Source organism: Amphimedon queenslandica, unplaced genomic scaffold (genome assembly GCF_000090795.2).
Source record: "Amphimedon queenslandica unplaced genomic scaffold, v1.1 AMPQUscaffold_13320, whole genome shotgun sequence".
In the NCBI taxonomy this organism is placed as follows: domain Eukaryota; kingdom Metazoa; phylum Porifera; class Demospongiae; order Haplosclerida; family Niphatidae; genus Amphimedon; species Amphimedon queenslandica.
Genome location: NW_003546444.1, coordinates 14,669 through 17,075, shown reverse-complemented (window position 1 = coordinate 17,075; position 2,407 = coordinate 14,669). Strand labels below are relative to the sequence as shown.

At 37.2% G+C, this 2,407-nt stretch overlaps 1 protein-coding gene across 1 annotated transcript in view; it reads left to right on the top strand.

Annotated features, from left to right (window-relative positions):
• The first annotated feature begins 53 nt into the window (after nt 1–53).
• The window catches only part of LOC100633263 (uncharacterized), a 5,272-nt gene continuing 2,918 nt past the window's right edge, over nt 54–2,407 (top strand). Inside the window, exons 1-2 of the mRNA XM_019998417.1 lie at nt 54–85; nt 699–1,656. Coding sequence (XP_019853976.1) covers nt 54–85; nt 699–1,656 — 990 coding nt within the window. The remainder of the gene's footprint in view (nt 86–698; nt 1,657–2,407) is intronic.

Genomic DNA, 2,407 nt, shown 5'->3' with positions numbered 1-2,407 from the left:
AGTCAGGCCATAGATATTAGAGTAAGTGAAAAAAAGGTAGCCATGATTATATCATGGCTACCTTTCATTTACTCTATTATCTATGGTCAGGCCCACCTGACTAGGAATTATCATGGGTTAAAATAACTTGTATAACAGAGCGATTTAGATTTAGCTGGACTAAACTTTCCGTACATATAGTACCATAATTTTTTATATTAATCATGCACGTCTATAGAGTTGTATCTACCTTAGTTTATTCAGTTGTTACATTAAACAGTATACTAACTCATTCCAAGCTGAATTCACACATTCCAGATCATCTACTGCATTATGATCACACTCATTTTTGTCATCCCTGATACTCAAAGGCTGCTGCATGCAACAAGACCAAGCAATCAGTTCAGCTTCAAAAATTTGTAAAAATCCAAACTAGATCTAGTGATGCAATTTTATTTAATTTTTTAGTTTGATAGAGGACATACAAGAGGTAGTTAAACTGTGGTTGGATATCGAGAAAAAAATCAGTTGATTTTTGATCCTAGTAGAATTCACATTGTTAACTCATGTTTTTTTCTAGTAAAACAGGGATATACCCTGGTATGTATTTGGTTCAAAGGATTCCAAGGGAAGTCTCAAAGGGTCTTCAGTAGTTGACTAGCTACATCCAATCAATGGACTGTTTTCACTACTTCCACATTTGTTTTACCTCCTATCAGTCAACTACCTACTCCCTCTGCTCAACTCTCTTCAATTGATATTTCCTCAGAAGATGTGTACTTGGCCTTGTCATCTCTAAAACCTGACAAAGCATTTGGTTGTGATCAAATTAACCCTCATCTTCTTAAATTATGTGCCAGCTCCATTGTTAAGATCTCTACCACACTATTTCGTGAATCCCTTATGTACGGGTGTGTACCATCTGAATGGAAAGTGCATAAGATAACACCTGTCTTCAAAGCAGGAGATAACCAATGTGTAGAAAACTACCGTCCAATATCTCTCCTCTGTATTCTATCCAAAGTTTTGGAATCAATCATCTATGCCAAGATAATTCCTTTCCTGAAGGGTCTGCTCTGCCAGCACCAATTTGGCTTTCTCAAAAACCGTTCAGCTGTATCTCAGCTCCTCATATCCTTCAACAACATAATGAAAAATTGTGAGAGTGGTAAATTGACTGATCAGGTTTACTTTGATTTTAGGAAGGCATTCGACTCTGTCCCACACTCCCTTCTACTGTATAAACTATGGTCACTGGGCATCACTGGTCCTCTATGGTGCTGGTTTAGGAACTACTTATCTCAGAGAATGCATTTTGTAGATATTGAAGGATGCTCTTCACAAATGCTACCAGTCAAGTCAGGAATCCCTCAAGGAAGCATTCTGGGGCCCCTACTTTTTCTCATCTTTGTCAATGATATTCCAGAGGTTATTGATTCCTCTCACTTGTTTTTATTTGCTGACAATTCAAAACTTCAAAATACCTCCCACTTATCTCACTGTTTGCAGGAAGATATTGACTCTTTGGTTGAATGGTCTAAAAGGAACTCACTTTTTCTGAACTCTAAGAAATGTGTGACAATTCGGTTCTCACTCTCTAGTTCAAGTCGTCCACTCTACTCCATTGATGGTTCTGAAGTATCTGTGCCAGAATCTCACAAAGATCTTGGGGTGATAGTTAGAGGTGACCTATCTTGGTCTGACCATTATAGTCATATATGCTCTAAAGCGTACAAAACTCTTTATTTAATTAAGAGATCTTTCTCCACAGATAGCATTGAAGTTAAGAGGAGACTGTACATTTCTCTAGTGCGGTCCAAAATGCTATATTGTTCTCAGGTTTGGCGTCCAAATCTGAAAAAGGATATCATTGCCCTAGAGAGAGTTTAATGCCATGCCACTAAACATATTTTAGGCAACTACTCTTCAAGCTACAAAGACAGGTTGATCTAACTTAAGTTGCTTCCTCTCATGTATTGGCTGGAGCTAAATGATGTCATGTACTTTGTTAACTCTATCAAACACCCCTCTGATAATATGTCAGTCCTGGATTATGTCTCTTTTATTAAATCCTCTACTAGATCCTCAGCTCAAAACAAACTCCAGCATAAATACAACCGCACTTCCAAGAGTCACCATTTCTACTTTAATAGGATCGTCCGTATATGGAATAGTTTACCATTCATTGACCTCTCTGCTTCCTCGAATCATATAAAAGACCAAATTACTGACTTCTTTTGGGATCACTTCATTCTACATTTTAACTTACAAAACTCATGTTCCTTTCACTTTAAGTGTCCATGTGGTTCTTGTTTAAATGTTTAATTCATATATTTGTGTTTTTGTGTGTGTGTTTTTTTCCTGTTCTCTCTGTCTCAAGGCTACTACACAAGTTGTAGCTAGTCCTTCAACACTTCCTATGTTTTCT